Here is a 16268-nt window from a genome sequence, read left to right as displayed (position 1 = left end):
AACCGATCGGCTGGGCGCGCGCGCACACGGTCCCGTAGCAACGGAGGATGAACTTCGGCTTGAGACCGGATTAAGGCAGGAAACAAATTACCAGCAAACAACCTAATGTCAGCCTAATGCCAGCGCGCTGGAAGATAACACCCACCCGCGGCGAGTGAGTCACCGTTCGAAGTAGCTGAATGAGCGCGCGCGCTGGTGCGGACGGGGAGATTCGCCGTGGAGGTGTTGGGTGGTGGGGGGGATTTAACTTTCTGGTACTTAAAGGGTTCCTCCAGCTGTGGGTTTTACAGGGAAAGGTTGAGCTCGTGCCGCCGAACGGACCGACAGCTGCTGCGCGAGCCCCTTTGCCCCGAGACATGGAGAGCGCGCGGGACAGCTCCGGACGCTGGTGCGCATCTTCTTCGTGAAAGTGACTGACTGGGCATTCAAAAAAAAAAACTGCTTCTGACCCGAGTTTAGGGTTGAGTCGAACAGAGGAGGAGAGTGCGGGGCTTCTGAAGCACTGAACCGACTTTTAAACAGCCAGAGAAACGCACTTTTGGCTGCTTTTTTTTATTGTCTTTTATTTTTACTTTTTAAAGGGAAACATCAAAGCGGAGATGATGCGTTCAGAGGTCGTGGGGAGATTTCAGATGCTGCTCGTGCTGTGGTCTGTCCTCATCAATTTGGGGACCGGGTTTCCAACAAAAAGCAGGAATTTTGCTCATAAAGTAAGTTCTCTTTGAAGATGACTTTTATTCAGTGTTACCTTTTTTGTTTTTAAGATTGTAGAACCGAAAAAAAACATGTTGGAGGTGAATTTTATTATTATTTTAGCAGCTATTTATTGCTTCGTTTGTTTTTAGCTAGCTGTTGTGTCATTCCTCACATTGTCTCAACTTTCTGCCCTATTTTCTCCTAATAATAACGTTTTAAATGAGCTATAATAAGTTTTAGAATGCCAGAGTAAGATTTTGTGGTAATAAAACAATTATGCTTAACTTTTATTTGCAATAAAATGTTGCATACAGTCATTAGCCACATAATTGTTAAGTAGCCTAAACAGGACAGTGGTTAATACCTTCAAGCACTATTTTAAAGAGCCGGTGTTAGAGTAAAGGGAGATTTCAGACATTTTTAAGTGGGAATCCGTCAATAGGATGTGAACAATTCTTTTCTAACCTGTTGTTTCAACAACCTCAGATGGGATAAAGAGTTTCATTCTGACCAGATTAACAAGCTAATGCCAAACAGTGGATCTTAAAACAGCCTCACTTTTTTAAAAATTCAAAGCATTTCATGCAAATACTGTTCTGTAAACCTTTACGATGCTGTCAGTTTGACGTTACACAGTTTTTCCAGCAGAAATATTATGATATCCCTACTGGAAGAGCAGAGGAAGTGCTACAGCTAGCTAACCGCTACTCCTGTTTGCACTTTCAAATAACCCCAGAGTTCCATGTAAACAAATGTGTAACGTGAAAAGGTTTCAAAATTAGCGTTTTGCAGTTAGCTCTATGAAAATTTGTAGAATGGAGCTGTTCTGACATGGCAGCCATCCACTTTTGTCTCAGCTGCGTTCAGACTAGCCATGAGCTCATCAGTCCGGTCAGATGTAAACTCTTATTTCTCTAAACTGAGGTCTTTCAATCACCTATCCACAACAGGTAAGATATTAACTGTTTGAAACTTTTTCCATTTGTCTGTACCATTAGCACGGACCGAATGGGATGAAACTTTCAGGAAGTAATCACTGAATGTGCGTCTACAAGTCGTTCAATTCTGAAGTCAGCCCAGTTCAAGATGGCCGCCGCAGCAGGGCGATCTTCAGCGAACACAAAAACAGCTATGACAGAGTCAGTTTTACAGATAAACCTAAACCTTGACGTGAAAGCAGCTGAGAGTCACATATCACACAGTACACGTATTCTCACAATGCTGCATGGAATCTCGCACAATGTGATTTTCAAGGTTTGGATCAAAACGGCTTCCACTAGTTCTCAGTATAAGAGCCTGGCAGGAGATATGCAACCCTTCAAGGAATGCTGTGTGTTTCATTTTTGATGAGTTTTGAGTTTATCAAGGACCGTATAGAGGACTTCAGGGACCGCTTTTGGCCCTCGGGCCATATTTTGCCAGTCATAAAGGTTGAGCTAGTCATTTGTATGCAGGGTTCTAAAATCATTTGCATTTTTCCCCCTTGAATGTCACTCAGCGATTAGGCGCTGTAAAAGACATTTAGACTTGTAAACACATTCAGCCATCACCCTTTTTGTTCATAAAATGATTCCCCTAAATGATTACATTTCCACGCGAGCACATGTTGCCTTTTTTTTTCTTTTTCCGTTCCGCTCCTCTCTCCATGTATAGTAACGTTTGCAATGCCTGGGCACCCACCCTGCCATCATAAATCCAAACCCGGCGTGCAGCTACACACACGCTGTGCAGTGTGTGGCGTTTCTAAGGGGATGTTTGTGTTACACACAGACATATTTGGAAATCAAAGTCTGTTTGTGTGTGTGTCAGATTTTGTCTTTGAACTCTCCGTCTTGTGTGGCCTCCCATAGATGCCCTGTTAGGACTTTCTCTCTCTCATCATCATCTGTCTGACTGATGTCAAACTAATAAGAGACAGAGAGAGAAAACAGAGGGAAGGAAAAGAGAAAAAAAACAAGACAGAGAAATTTCAAGCAAGTTCATCCAGTCAGGGGACGATTCTGTACCTGTGCTGGGTGCGGGTCCATGTGATTGGATGGGACTACCCCGCCACATTTTAGCTCAAATTTTTTTAAAACTGAGTTTTAGCCATTTTTCTGTTGGCTAACGTTGATTAGCTGCGGCGCTCATCTTAAATTTCAATTACTCCAATTGTTAATGAGTTTTAGACACACACCCATTGATTGCTTTCTGAGAGTTTAATTCAGAATTGTCTGGTGGTTCATGAAATATTTTGCTAACAGGCAAACTGTCGATGCCAGGAATTCACGCAAAAGGTTTTAAGGCAAAGATATCATGCAATGCATAGTGCTCGAAGTATGTGTTGCGGATGATACTTGGCCACTACCACACCAAATTTCATCTCAGTATCTGTAAAATTGGTTGAGTTATAGCTACGTGTGCTTTTTCTAAGGTCACTTGGCTGTGGTGAGCATTTTGAATTGAGAGTACTCCAAAAGTTAATCAGTTTTAGACGTACATGCAGTGATTACTGTCTGAGAGTTTCACCATGATCTGTCAAGTAGTTTATGAGCTTTTTTGCTAACAGACTAAGTTAACTCTAACAGTTATTGGCACAGTTTTAAAAACAGTTCTCGCGTTATCGGTTAGTGCTCAAATTATAGGTTGGGACTAACTCTCAGCTACTACCACGCCACATTTTAGCTCAACATCTGTAAAATTGGCTGCTTTGTATTCGTTTTTGTGTTTGCTAAGTTCAGGTTGCCGCGGCAGCCGTCCTGAATCGGGTTGGCTCTAAAAAGTTCATCAGTTTTAGACGTACATCAGGCGATCATTTTCCGAAGGCTTGATAAAAAATCGGCAGTTCATGAGATATTTTGCTAACAGACAAATGAACACACACAGAGGCTGATTAGAAAAAAACAAACATTTCTGCCTTTGGCGGTGGGCAATATGCAGAATAACTCAAGCTGTGAGCATCTCTCACTCTGCAGCTCAGGTCAAGTGTCATTCATCTGCTTGTTTACGTTGGCTCTTTTTTTGTGTTAATGTGGAATTTCCTGTTTTTGGGGGTGGCTGGGGGGGCTTTACCCCCCTTTAAATTGTAAAGTAGAAAAAGGAGGAGGGCTGTGTTGAAGTGGCCTTTCTCCCAAATAGTAGGACCTGTTTGCCCTGTTTACGCTCAGCTTCGTATGCCTTACTCCTCCCTCACCCCCTCTCACCCCAGCTTTCCAGCCTCACCCCAGTTCCCCCCGAGCATACATTTGTTGTCCCGTTTCTATTTGAAAAAGATGCCGATCAAAGAGCGTCCATGGTTTATTGTTCTTCTGTAATGGTTTGGAAACAGCCAAGTGCAGGGGCCTTTGATATCTGCGCGCACATAAATCAGGGCTGCCACACTGCGTGCCTTCCCAGCCTCCCCGCCAGTTTTACCGGATCTCATCCCTGCCCCTCACTTAAGCCCCCCACCCCTCCCCGCCCTGCTGGCCTCATCCAGACTTCCTCTCCGCAACCTGAATGTGTGTCACAGTCAGCAGTAGCATCAACAGCAGCATTAAAAGGGTCCAAGCTTTTTAGTTTCATCTAAAGAAAAGCCACTCTGTAATTCGAGCTGCCAGTAATATCTAAGGGGAGACTGCAGTCTCCGTGTCAGATCAGGGTCCCCCTCCGTATCCATGCAGCCTCCCCGTGGAACACGCCGCATGCCATCGGCAGTGAGGTCTTTTGATCAGAGAGGAGCCCCGCTACCGAGAGAGCAGGATCAGAGAGAGAGAGAGAGAGGGGGGGGGAGCGACGAAAGGGAGGAAGAGAGTGATATACAGGGTGGAGGAATACAGGATCCAGATGTGAAGCAGCACAAGATGAGGAAGGGTGTGAAAGTATGTGGCTCCTTTCATCTCTGTGTGTCCTGCCACGGCATTAGGATGGCCAGTGCCAGCCTGAGTAGAAAGAGATGCACTTGGCGCCGCGCACAGGAAGAATCACGTCGGATTCAGTCAAGAGTGAATCATGCTCCAGATGTCGCAACAGAAAAAATGATGAGCAACTAAGTCTGCGATTTATTGTCGTAGACCTCCGTATTAATTCAGTGCCGTGATCGTCTTGTGGTGTTTGTTCATGTTTCTGCAAAGCATGTTGGATTTTTCAGTGAGCTAGTCTCTTTGAGAGATGAAACCTTGCATAAAATGAGAATTCAAATCTTTTGAAAGGTTATGAACAAATAGTATCTTAGCTGTTGTAGATAACTTTTTAAGCAGTCTGAGTTTGGAGAAAAGGGGTTTATTTCTGACTGGATTAACAGCTAATCTGATCGGATAAAAACCAAAGTGGATGGCTGCCATCTTAAAATGGATCCAATCTCAGAAGATTAATAACAATGCATGGGAACTCTATTTAATAAACCTTTACATTGTCATCGATTTGCGTCATCTGCATCAAATTCTGTGCTTATTTGCAAGCGCAAGCAGCAACAAGCTGTAGCACTCCTAGCATGAATATCCTAATAATACAGCCAGAATAGCAATGTGTGATGAAGATGTAGCGGTTTATGAAGTAATGGGAACATGATTTGCTGTTAAATTTTTCAGATTGGAGTTGTTTAAACGCAGCAGTAATCCACTTTGAACTAGCCGTTAGCTCGTCAGTCGAGTCAAACTCTATTTCCCCATAACGAGGTTGTTAAAAGAGCTATCCACTAACAAAACTCTCAAATTTGTTGGCAATTGTACTATTTTTCTTTGAGTATTGGACCCCTCGCTCCCCCCCCCCCACGTACCAGCCACCGCAACAAACATAAGGCCAACTTCCTGCTTCTCACAACACGTTCCTGTGTCTTCCTTTAGTCATGCGGGGCTGATGATTAGGGCACAGCGGACCGTTTAAAAGCAGACGCCACATCTGAACGTGCGCTAATCTCAGGTACCAGAGGCATGCGCTGCTGCTAATTCTTTTACCCGGGCATCTTTATGTTTCTTCGTTTCCACTGATCTAATTGTTGAACGTGCCGGGAGCTGCAGCGAAGCTGAGCTCACCAATGACCACAGTTTACGCTTTGTAATCCTTTCAAAATAAACTATGATGGTAAAAAAAGACGCTGAGACGCGTCTGTGGCATTTTTCTTCTCTCTATGCTTTTCGGGAAGTGGGTGGGGGTAGCCCCCCGTCTGGAAAAGTACCACAACAGAACAACTTTGCATGTCACACTCATTAAGTGCTTCAGACGAGACCAAAGTAATCCCTGAAAGTTGATTTATGTGTGCATTTTCTGTTAAAAGATCTAAACACCTGACACGTGTTCAATATGACACAGAAGTGCTAATTTGTTGTACTTCTGTGAAGTTCTATGGATTAACATGTTAAAATTGTAGCTGAAAGCTGGGGCTTCATGACTTTGGATTTATTGCACCATGCATCATGTTTGCTTGAAACGTTTGCAAACATTGTATTCAGTTACACAGAAAAAAACGCTAACAGTCCCTAAAGGGTTACCTGCTTGTCATCCCTTGTTTATACGTGTTTCAGGAGGGTGGTTCAACTCCATCGCTCATCACGCAAGGCTGGCTTCTCTTCTATACAGACTTTATTGTGTAGCCACGCTCCTATATTTGAGCAACGATGTAAGCTCTTTATGGGCCAATCACAGACGCGCACTGAAATATACACCGTCTCCTGCAAGCCATAATTGTAAATCATCTACTCGCTGACCATGAATTCAGGCCTTCCAAACGCTCCTGTTTTACTGAGCGGACCACAAAACGGCTCATTTTTTTTATTTTAAATTCTTGTCCAATCACATGCGAAGGCCAATTTAGCACATGACGTGGTTGAATGGCAGGCAAGCGTTCATTAGAGGGCGTGGATACGGCTTCAAACCAGCGGCAGAGATGTGCGTCCTTTAAAGGCAGCTCACTGCAGAATCAGACAAACCAAAGAAATTAAATTCTTATTACCATATTCCACATGCAGTGCCTGTAAGCTGACTTTCCCAACCATTAATTAGTATTACTTTCAAGGCTCAACATTCCCTCCTTGTCATCTTGTTTCTTTGTGACCATAAAAAAAAAAAAAAAAAATCAAAAAGGTCACATGAAGCGGAGGCCCATAATGACAGCAACAGAGCAGGTTCAGACACACTTGCATCCGCCCAGGGGTCCCACGCCTCCCAGGCCCTCTCATTAAAGCTAAAAGAGGATCTCTCTGGCACAGGACGCTCTTTGTCCACAGTCTGGATGCCATGACCACTGTGGGAAAAAAAAAGAAAAAAGAAAACGAAACGAACAGTGGCTGATCACTTGGATTGTTAGTTTGATGCCTTGCGGCTTTTTTGGAACGACTGACCAAACTGTGAAATGTTCGATTTTATCATGAATTCTTAATGGTTGTATTTTCCCTTTATTCAACCATCATATTTGGCTTCTTTTTGTTTTTTAACTTTTTTTAGTCACAAACTCTAAAGAAAAAGCCAGCTTTTCATTTATTGCCCACTGCTGAAGGCAAAAGGCAGTAATGTTTTTGCCTGTGCATGTTTGTCTACTGGGTTAGCAAGGTATCTCATGAACCACTGGACGGATTTGAATAAAACTTTCATGAAGTAAACATTGGGTGTACATCTACAACCAATTAACTATTAGAGTCAACCCCATTCGAGATGGCCACCATGGCTATGTGACCTTAGCAAACCAAAAATACAGTAATAACTCAGGAAATTCTACAGATATTGAGCTAAAACTTGGTGTGGTAGTAGCTGAAAGTCATCCTCAACACATACTTTAATACGTTGCACAAGATTTTTACTAAACTTTATTCAAGGTTTAACCAAAATGGCTGTAATGTTTCTCAACAAAAGATGATCTTTGTCTAAAACACTGGCAGGAAAGGTGGCAGGTGATAAGCATTTCTTCAAGGAATGCTGGGCTTTTAATTGTTGTAGGCTTCTTACTATATTTAAGATGGTGTTAACTTATTTACTTAGGGCAGAAACTAACTTTAAATGTTGAATGTTTTTTTTCTTTATTTCAACTACATTAGAGAAGAGACCTTGCAGTTGGGATAAACCCTTCGTCTCTCCCTGTGTTTTGCTTTAGATTTATGGCCAGCCCGCGCACGGTGGTGGAGTCCAGCATGACGCTGAGGCCTTCGAGCAGCAGAACCAGGTTCAGAGCTTCCTGCCTGAGCCTCACAACCAGCAGAGGAGGTGGTCTCACCCCCAGCACCGCTCCGTTGGGGGTCTTCCACAGCCTGAGCCAGAGGAGGAAACCAAGCCTTTTATCTTCGACCTGAACAACTTTCCAGACCTGGCCAATGCCGAGATGAACTCGCAGAACCCCAATATACAGGTAAGTGTCTCGAGGGGAATCACACTTCACTGTATTTACACTTTACTTTGATAGAAAGGAAACAGGGCACTGTATTTATACACTCACCAGCCACTTTATTAGGTATACCTGTTCAGTTGCTTGCTGTCACAAATATCTCCTCAGCAGCAACTCAGCGCATTTAGGCATCTAGACGTGGTGAAGGCACTAATTCTCGCCTCTACTAGTACTGTAGTGGAGTGCTGTTGCCATGTGCATTAGGTGTGATCAGTCTGCAGATCTATTTAGGTGGGTAGCACACATCAAACTAGCAACCATGTGTATGCCAATAAGCATTTTTTTCCCAGCAAAACATCACATTTTAACCAGATTGCTAGTTTTACGCATGTATTCTGCGGATGGTCATATTGTTATGGCTGATTGATGGATGTCTACATGTATATTAAACTAATTTAATCTTTCTTTTGTAGCAAATAAACAGAACACTAAGGATTCACTATAAAACACTATATTCATTTATGACAAACAAATGTTTCCTGAACTGTAAAATGTCAGATGAGTCATGTTGAGTCAGTGAAAGGTAATTATCCAGAATAAAGTTTTGAGTTTTTTCTCTTGATTATTTTTCTCACTGAGTGCTCATGTTCACTGACTGACTAAGACAAGCTTTAGTCGCTAAAGTCTCTTCCAGTGATTTGGCATGCCTGGTTTCCCAAGGAAAGCTCATAAGTGAAGTGTTAAAGCAGTAAAAAAAAAAGTGTTTGTAATTGTTAACCTTTACGTGCGACAATAAAAGCAGGCACGAAGCAAAAACGATCAACTTAGTTGCTTGTCGTTCGTCATTGTTCGCTACTCATTGTGAATGAAAACCTTCACAGCTTGCTTCGAGTTATCATGAAAGCTGTTCCGATTCAGAAAACATGGCCTCCTTCTCGTTAACAGAGACCCTCTGTTGTTCTGCGTAGGTAACCATAGAGGTGGTGGACGACCCTCAGATGGAGGTCGAGATGGACCTGGCCAACGAGAAAGACTGGCTCCCTCCCTCCTCCCCTTCCTCCACAGTGGACTGGCTCGGGGAAAAGAAGCTTTTCTGGCCCCTGTTTTGGAGTTACACCGACGCCGACTCCAGTGAGGGCAGCAACAGTCGCTCAAGCATGGAGGAAACAGGCGAAGAAGAGGGGGAGGAAGATTACTCTTTGGATTACGGCAGCGAGGAGCCCTTACCTAGCGGCGTGGGCGGGGACTGGGATCCCCACTGGAACGAAGGCTGGGACCCCATACAGAGCTATTATGGTATGCTTTACCAAATGACACTTTCTGTCTGATGAAGTGCCTGATTTTGTCACGGCGAATTGAGAAACAAATAAACTGCCAGGTAAAGCGACGGGAGGCGGAGAAAGGACAGGCTTAGTCAAGGAGGCCAGCCCACTGAATGCCTTATATGGGCTGCCACAGAGAGCCAAACGATGCCAGCATACGAGGAAGCATGAGCACTCAACCATGAGGGCAATGTGGGTTACGGCGACTTTGAAGTCGACACTATCGTGCTGGTCGCAGAGGTCTGCCTTTTGAAAGGGGGTTTGATGCGCTCGCTAATGGCAGCGTGAGGCCGGCGCTGTTCCCTGGGACAAAACATCCCTCTGCTTGTGGACAATTAGAGGGCAGATTGGGAACACAGAATGACAGGGGCTGTTTGGTCGGCCTCTTTCATCCTTCCCCAGGACCCTCTGAGCCCAGCCCCCCCCCCTTAGACCCTGATGGCCCTCACTGTCCTCTGCGGCTGGCCCTTTTGAGCAGGCTCAAGAATTTGGTGAGACTGTAAGGGTACGGCATAACTCTCCGCCTGCACAGACAATGGCTTCAGTGATAAAAATAGAGGAAAAATGTGAGCGAAGGAACAGGAGAGTGTACACAATCATTGACAAGAGTCGGAAAAAAAAACCTGAAACAGGATCTTATTGGAGATGAGTGCAAAATCCTGAACTACATCACAATAATCCCATTCTTCAGAGTCATTTCCCAAAAACTTGTTAAATATAGTGGATTTGTTTGGTTTTTTTACAGATTTTAGCTGGGATTTTACCCTTTATCCAGTGCAGGTACCTAAAACTTATTTTCCTCAAATCCTTTACCTTGTTTGAATCCTCGTTAGCTGCCCGTTAAATGGTCACATCTAAACACCGCATGGGCATAAATCAAGGATGCCAACCTTAGCTTGTTCTGTAATTACCTCTCTCCTGAGACCTCATAGTCACATGGCCACATGGCGAGTTGGCATTGCCCACAAAGTCAAATTTGGGTGCTTGCTACACCCAAGCTGGTATTTCTGCACCCACCTCGCCTTTAATCAGGAACGACTTGTTTTCAGTGTTATTAACACCACAAGGCAATATGGTGCGGAGGCGGACAGCCACAGCACAGCCTCTCTCCCTCTAATTTCACTGAAGCCAGCTCAAAAAGAGCACGGGTTTGCATGGGAAAGGTTAAGCCGGGAGAAAATTGTCATTTGTATAGACTGAGACATTTTGGAAACTTTGAACGCTCGTTCTGGATTAGACTGCTGCAGTACACAAATTCTTGTCAAAACAAAACGGTTTTTGTTTTGTTTGCTCTGTTTTTGCACTGATCTAATCACAGAGTGTTTAGTCGGCTTTGATCTGCGCGGAGTGAATTACACAAGCTCGGTTTGAGCCAGTGGTGATTTTGGATTTTGTTCTCTCTCCCACAGATAAAGACACAGATGAATGGACTCCCTGGTCTCCGTGCTCGGTGACGTGTGGACACGGGGAAAGGAAGAGGACCAAGTCCTGCGGCTACTCCTGCACCCTCACCGAATCTTCTAAGTGTGACCTGGAGCCTTGCCCTGGTCAGATTGTGCCTCCGTTATAAGAATCACGAATGCAGAGATGTTTTCTAACCGATCTTCCACCTGATTTCTGCTGAAACTCATACAGCTCTCTCATTTGTAGGTGATGTCAATACTGTAGCAGAGCCTTTTCCCTTTGAGATGGAGAATGGCACAGAGCCGTTTGGAACGGGTAGGTTTTATTTTAAAAACACCCAACCGTAATTATACCATAGTTCAAATCTTTTTTTAAGTGGAGTTTCTGTGGAAAGATTGTAAACAATAGATATCTTGCCTAATAGCTTTTTGAATTGTCTCAGAAGAAATAATACATGGTTATTTACAAGTTCAAAAAGCAGCAGCAGCAGCAGTTAGCTGTAGCTCTATGAGTATAGCCTGCAGCACTTTTGACAGGAATATTATATTACCATATCTTCTGCACTTTAGGGCGCACTGGATTATAAGACGCTCTGTCAATGAATGGTCCATTTTTTATTTTTGTCATATATAAGGCGCACCGGACTGTAAGGCACATCGTCGTGCTCCTCCCAATTTTTGTAACTTTGCGTGGACCGCCACACTCCATTCAAAATGGACGATTTTGCTGCTCTAGCAGAGCTGGTTCGCCTGTATCAGCATTTATATGATCCCTTGGCCAATCGAAAGAAGTAATGCAGTCATCGCAACCCTTTTTTTTTACACTGGCACTGTGGTGACACGCCAGGGTGCTTTTACCGACATAACACTCTGAGCCTAGTCCCCAACTGAAAAAATAAATAAGTTAAAAAAGAGGAAAACTTTTCTAGTGTATGTTTCTGCCATCGTAGTTTATTTTGAAAGGATTTTAAAGTGGAAACTATGATCCCCAGGTGAGCTTAGCTCTGCTGCCAGAATATGTGCATCCCTCTCCACATTGATCCACTGAACAGAAAACACGTCTCAGGTCTAAATAGCTGAAGAAAAATCAAATAAATACAGAAGAATTTTCGCTCACATTCGCTCACACCTACAAAGTGTTTTTGGTTAGAATGGCCGACTTTACGTTTACCTTTACCTTGTCTATTAGTTAAAACTAAATTCTATCTAAACTGAGGTATTGAAAAAGCTATTTACAACAGGTAAGGTATTAGCTGTTTATAACTATTTCATAAAACGCTGTTTGAAAAGATCTGAACTATTACTTTATCTTCCAACTTGATATATCTATATATGAGAATTGTTAGTGAATGAATCATCATCACATGGAAGTAGTGTGTTGTCCCAAGGGAAGCAGAGCTAGCCTGCTCAGATCTGTGTTAGAACTGTTTAGAAATGCCAGACACAGGACTTGGACTTCACTCCAGAGCAACACCTGTTCCTTCCATCAGCAGTGTACCGTGACCTTCCTAGGACACTATTTTAATTCCTTTGTCCTCTTTCCCAACAGATGTGGACAGCTGTGAGAAATGGCTCAACTGCAAAAGTGAGTTCCTCCAGAGGTATCTGCACCAGGTCTTGTCCGAGCTGCCCGGCTGCCCCTGCTCCTACCCGTCGGAAGTGGCGTACACGGTGGTCAGCCTCTACGACGAGACCCACAGCCGCTCGTTTCGCTGGCGGGACGCCAGCGGCCCCAAGGAGCGTCTGGATATCTACAAGCCCTCGGCGCGCAGCTGCATTCGCTCGGCGCTTTCCAGCGACTCGTCCACCCTGGCGGCGCAGCACTGCTGCTACGACGACCGCGGGCGGCTGATCACGCGGGGGAAAGGCGCGGGCACGCCGAACCTGATCAGCGCCGAGTTCTCGCACGAGCTGCACTTCAAGGTGGACGTGCTGCCGTGGATCCTGTGCAAGGGGGACTGGAGTCGCTTCCACGCCGTGCGGCCACCCAGCAATGGACTGAGCTGCCCAGAAAACCCCCACGAAGACGTGTTTTTGAACGAACTCGAAGAGGCCACGAAGTACTGAGGCGCCGCAGCCAAAACCGCTTCACGTTCGGTCGTAGAGTCCGAGGGCCTCGTCAGGGTTTAAAAAAACAGAGACGATAAACTTCATTAACTATTACTTTAAACCTCCACAACAGCTATCAAGCATGCATAAAAACCTTAGAGGAAACTTCTATTTGTGATTGTGAGTTTTATGATGATGGTACAGCCTGATTGGTTCAGTTTTAGGAATGGGCACATTGTCCTGATGTCAGGCTGGACTAACTGATTTACACAAATGGATAAAAAAAAAAAATGTAATCCTGTCTCATCGCTTGCCAATTCCTTACACATCTGGCATTACATCAGGCTCTTATACTTCGTACACGTTCCTGGGTGCATGATGTCTAATCCAGGCTTCCTTTATGATGTCCTGAAGTGTTAGTAGTTGACAATAACAGCATATGGTTCACATCCTGATTGTGTCTCCTATTAGTTTTTACAGTAGGAGGTATTATGCAAGTATGGGCTGGTTGTTGTTTGGAGACAAACAGGTATGAACAGAATCCAGGCGACGAACATTCAAACAATGCTGCTACAATATAAATACAGTCATTTCTCTGTGATGTAGACTTCAGCCGGCACTCTCCATCGTTACACTTAGGCAGGAGGACATGTAATGTTCTATAGTTCTTATCAGACATGCCTGAGAAAATGGTAAAAAAAAAACTCATTAGGTGGTAATGGTACAGAAAAAAAAAAAAAACGCATTTGATTTCAAAGGTTTTGTCACACAGCTTGATTTCATGTGTTTCTGCGCATTTTCCTTCCACAGCCAGGGAAAGCGTGTGATCTGGGTGCCAAAGAGATAAAAATCAGACTGTTGGTGCCTGTTCAAATCCAGCCTCCGTGTCTCTACAGAGCAGATGTGGGCGAGGGCTCGGCTTCGCGGCGATTAGGCTTTTTACTCGTACGTAGATGCGACGCTACGTTGTTCTCGGGGGGGGGGAGAAGCAACCGACTGTGACAAACAAATTTCTTCACTTACCTTGTCAGCGGAGCACATCTGGGTCCTGCGCAGAGGGGAGGGGAGATGAGGGGAAGTGTATAAGCTACGTAACGCAGATTGGAAGTGATGAATGCAGCAGGAACCCTTCTACCTGAACAGTTGTCGAGAGAAACGTGTTGCTTTCAAGCTGTTTATGCACAGAACTCGACTGGATAGAAAGGACACGTTCCTACCTGAACAGAAAGCCGTTTGGTTGGCAGCTGGTACCTTAGCTGGACACAGGATATTGGTACTGGCAGCAGGAACGGCCTGGTTCTACCAAATATTTCAGGCTTTTGCTGTGAGGTTTAGGTATGATGCACAGTACTCAGAAGTCTAACATTTTGCACCCATAGCCATGTTAAAACTCTTCATCTTAAAAAGTTAGTTTGGGCCATTTTACAGTGGGGTTCTGTGGGAAAGCTATGAAGAAATAATGTCTCACCTGTTGCTGATAACTCTTGGAGCTGTGGAGGTGGCCCCCCACTCGGATCGCGATAACGAGCTAATATTACCTTGTCTTCCATAGCAGATTGCTGCAGTTCAGCAACTCTTAAAACAGTGAGTGGCTCATTTAGACGCTCTGATTTAAACCTTTAAACCACCTTACATTTGTTATATGTAATCTAAAAAAAGGCTGCACTGGAAATAACATTGATGTTTTGATTTAAAAAAGTGATAGAAGTCTACTTCGGTCTTTGCAGCATTCAGACTAGCCATTAGCTCGTCAGTCTGATCAGAACTGAACTCTATATCTCCAAACTGAGGCCGTTCAAAAAGCTATCTGCAACAGGTAAGATATTTAGTCAGTTAATGCTTTCCCAAATAACCACACCTCAGAATGGCCAAAACACCCCTTTAATAATTGACTCCAGAACTTGTCTTTTCTAGACGGTCTATTTCTACAAATAGCCGCTCAGCTCTGCCTCCAGATGCATACGTGCGTTTTGTGCCTCGCAATACCCAGTTTTCAAAATAAGGCACTTTATTTTTGCCGTTCCGCGACGACAGTTTTATTGTGAAGGTGAAAACGCTCCCACAGGAAGTGCGCCATTCTTACACGCAGGCGCATAAATATTTACATGTCAGTGTGAAGAAAAGCATGGTCGTCTTGTGATTTGCGAATCTAGTATTACATATATGGTGTTGTACAGTATTTATTTGTCTGTTTTTGCTCTTTCTTTCATTTTATTTTGTTGTTTTTTTTTTTTTTAAAGTTTGCTGCAGCATTGAAATGACTGGTGCACTAATTAACTGAGGAGTAAAGGCACCCGGTGACAAAGGGAAGCCGCTTGCCTCACGTTGCTCCATCCAGCAGCAACAGGTGTCTTGTACTTCATTTTGTGTTGGACTGCCATACAGTATATTGAAGAAAATATATATAAAGAGTTTGCATTCATCAGCTGTTTCTCTTCTTTAAATGTGTCGCTTCTTTTTCCACACTCCAGATACTGTTTGCCCTGCAAAGCAAACAACTGTTTTTCGCTCTGACTCTCAAATAAGTGTAGCTGACCATCTTTAAATGACTCCATTAAGAGTTATTTATCCTCCTAAAAAGTGTTTTTAATGTTCCAAGTCAGACAGTCTAAGGAATGTCCCCGGCTAATGCTGTACTCAGAGCTGATGGAAATGGCTCGGCTTTGGGTTCTACAGATGTGGTTGTGTGAGTTAGTGCCCCCTCCGATGGGAAGCAATGAGGAACGGAGGATTTTCTTCATGTTGGACGGGCGGCGGCAGGGCTCGGCTCGGTTTTTTCGCTTCTCTCGCCACCACGTGTCGGCAGAGAGGGCAGAGCAGAGCCACCTCGGGCGAAAGCAGACTCGTGCGAGTCAAACGCCGCGCGGGCGTTTCCCGCGTAAACAATTAGCCAGCAGTTAGCGTGCGTCCCAAACATGCTGCGAGCACATTTGTGGCGCTTCACAAGTGGGCCCTCGTTTTTTTTCTTTTTTGACAAATATGTTTTTCAGTTGAGGGTTTGGCCTTACGTTGGACAGGCAAAGGGAATGGAGGCTGAAAAATGACTCGTATTGCAAAGGGATGGTTTTGATATTACTTTGAAGTGGGGTTCTGTGGAAAAGATCTGAGCAATTATTATCTTACCTGCAGTAGATACACTATACGGCCAAAAGTATTCACTCTTTTCATCCAAATCATTGAATTCAGATGTTTCAATCCCTTCCATGGACACAAGTGTGTAAAATCAAGCACCTGGGCATGCTCAGAGAATTCCAGCGTGGGACAGTGATAAGATGCCACCTGTGTCATGAAATTTCCTCTCTACTAAATATTCCACAGTCAACTGTTAGTGGAAGTGATTGGGAACAACAGCAACTTGGCCATGAAGTGGTAGGTCATGTAAAATCACAGAGTGGGCTCAGTGGAAGCTGAGGCTCATCGAGCACAGAGGTCTCCAACGTTCTGCAGAGTCAACAGCTACAGACCTCCAAACTTCATGTGACCTTCAGATTCGCTCTAGAACAGAGCATCGAGAGCTTCGTGGAATGG

The 16268-nt window shown here is 44.2% G+C and overlaps 1 protein-coding gene across 2 annotated transcripts; it reads left to right on the top strand.

The window, feature by feature from the left end:
• Positions 1–13504, top strand: ism2b (isthmin 2b). Of its 2 annotated transcripts, XM_017409203.3 has the most exons (7): positions 1–154; positions 582–710; positions 7739–7990; positions 8935–9262; positions 10698–10835; positions 10939–11007; positions 12241–13504. In XM_017409203.3, the coding sequence occupies exons 2-7, from the start codon at positions 600–602 to the stop codon at positions 12756–12758; spliced, it is 1416 nt and encodes a 471-aa protein (XP_017264692.1). In that variant the 5' UTR covers positions 1–154; positions 582–599; the 3' UTR covers positions 12759–13504. The 2 variants fall into 2 exon arrangements, with proteins under 2 accessions (XP_017264692.1, XP_017264691.1); XM_017409202.3 differs by having other exon boundaries at positions 1–710.
• The last annotated feature ends 2764 nt before the right edge of the window (positions 13505–16268 follow it).

Source organism: Kryptolebias marmoratus, linkage group LG19 (assembly GCF_001649575.2).
Source record: "Kryptolebias marmoratus isolate JLee-2015 linkage group LG19, ASM164957v2, whole genome shotgun sequence".
Lineage (NCBI taxonomy): Eukaryota > Metazoa > Chordata > Actinopteri > Cyprinodontiformes > Rivulidae > Kryptolebias > Kryptolebias marmoratus.
Note: the sequence above shows the minus strand (reverse complement) of the source record. Positions and strands in the feature narration are given on the sequence as shown.

Excerpts from the sequence above, each read along its gene's own strand:
- ism2b (XM_017409203.3), top strand. The coding sequence starts at position 600 with ATGATGCGTTCAGAGGTCGTGGGGAGATTTCAGATGCTGCTCGTGCTG. Across the intron at positions 7,991-8,934 it reads CGCAGAACCCCAATATACAG|GTAACCATAGAGGTGGTGGA; the intron begins GTAAGTGTCTCG and ends TGTTCTGCGTAG. Across the intron at positions 10,836-10,938 it reads TGACCTGGAGCCTTGCCCTG|GTGATGTCAATACTGTAGCA; the intron begins GTCAGATTGTGC and ends TCTCATTTGTAG.